Here is a 684-nt window from a genome sequence, read left to right on the forward strand (position 1 = left end):
AGTAATATAAATGAGTTTCAAGTATGTCTGAGAAGATCCTATTTGTTGAGTTAGCATGAATTAATAATTGATAATTACTTGATTGATTGATTATATATTTATCTTTTTTAGTATACAAATTAAAGAATATTATTGAATATAATAAATAAAAATAATTACAAGATTAAAAGTTTGAATACTGCATTATCCTATTAATGTATTTCTGAAGTTGGTAGAAAACTGCATCAGCAGCAACTAAATACTTACCAAACAAAATTCCAGTTACTGGAGCAGTGCTGGCAGCAGTCGTACCAGCAGGAGTTCCAAAAGACAACCCAGTAGAAGCTGAAGAAATGCTGGCAGCAGTCGTACCAGCAGCAGTTCCAAAAGACAACCCAGTAGAAGCTGAAGAAATGCTGGCAGCAGTTGTACCAGCAGCAGTTCCAAAAGACAACCCAGTAGAAGCTGAAGAAATGCTGGCAGCAGTTGTACCAGCAGGGTTTCCAAAAGAAAAACTACTTGGTGCACCTGTTGACTGAGTAGTAGTTGGTTTGGTAGCTCCAAATGAGAAGCCTCCTCCTCCTCCTGATTGTACCGGGGTTGCACTTCCAAAATTAAAGCCTTGGGTACCAAGGGTTGCAGCTGCAGTAACTCCACTGGGATTAGTAGTACCACCAAAGAGAGATTTGGAAGCAACTTGGTTGT

The 684-nt window shown here is 38.7% G+C and overlaps 1 protein-coding gene across 1 annotated transcript; it reads right to left on the reverse strand.

Moving 5' to 3' along the window:
* Positions 1-246: 246 nt before the first annotated feature.
* LOC117119228 (nucleoporin nsp1-like) lies at positions 247-684 on the reverse strand (the record flags this gene model as incomplete). Its single annotated transcript, XM_033264039.1, is given in 1 exon segment — positions 247-684. A coding segment is annotated over 1 exon segment (438 nt), but the record flags the coding sequence as incomplete, so codon positions are not given.

The sequence above is a fragment of the Anneissia japonica genome, unplaced genomic scaffold, assembly GCF_011630105.1.
Source record: "Anneissia japonica isolate Jap-2015-1 unplaced genomic scaffold, ASM1163010v1 scaffold297879_len684_cov336_single, whole genome shotgun sequence".
NCBI lineage: Eukaryota > Metazoa > Echinodermata > Crinoidea > Comatulida > Comatulidae > Anneissia > Anneissia japonica.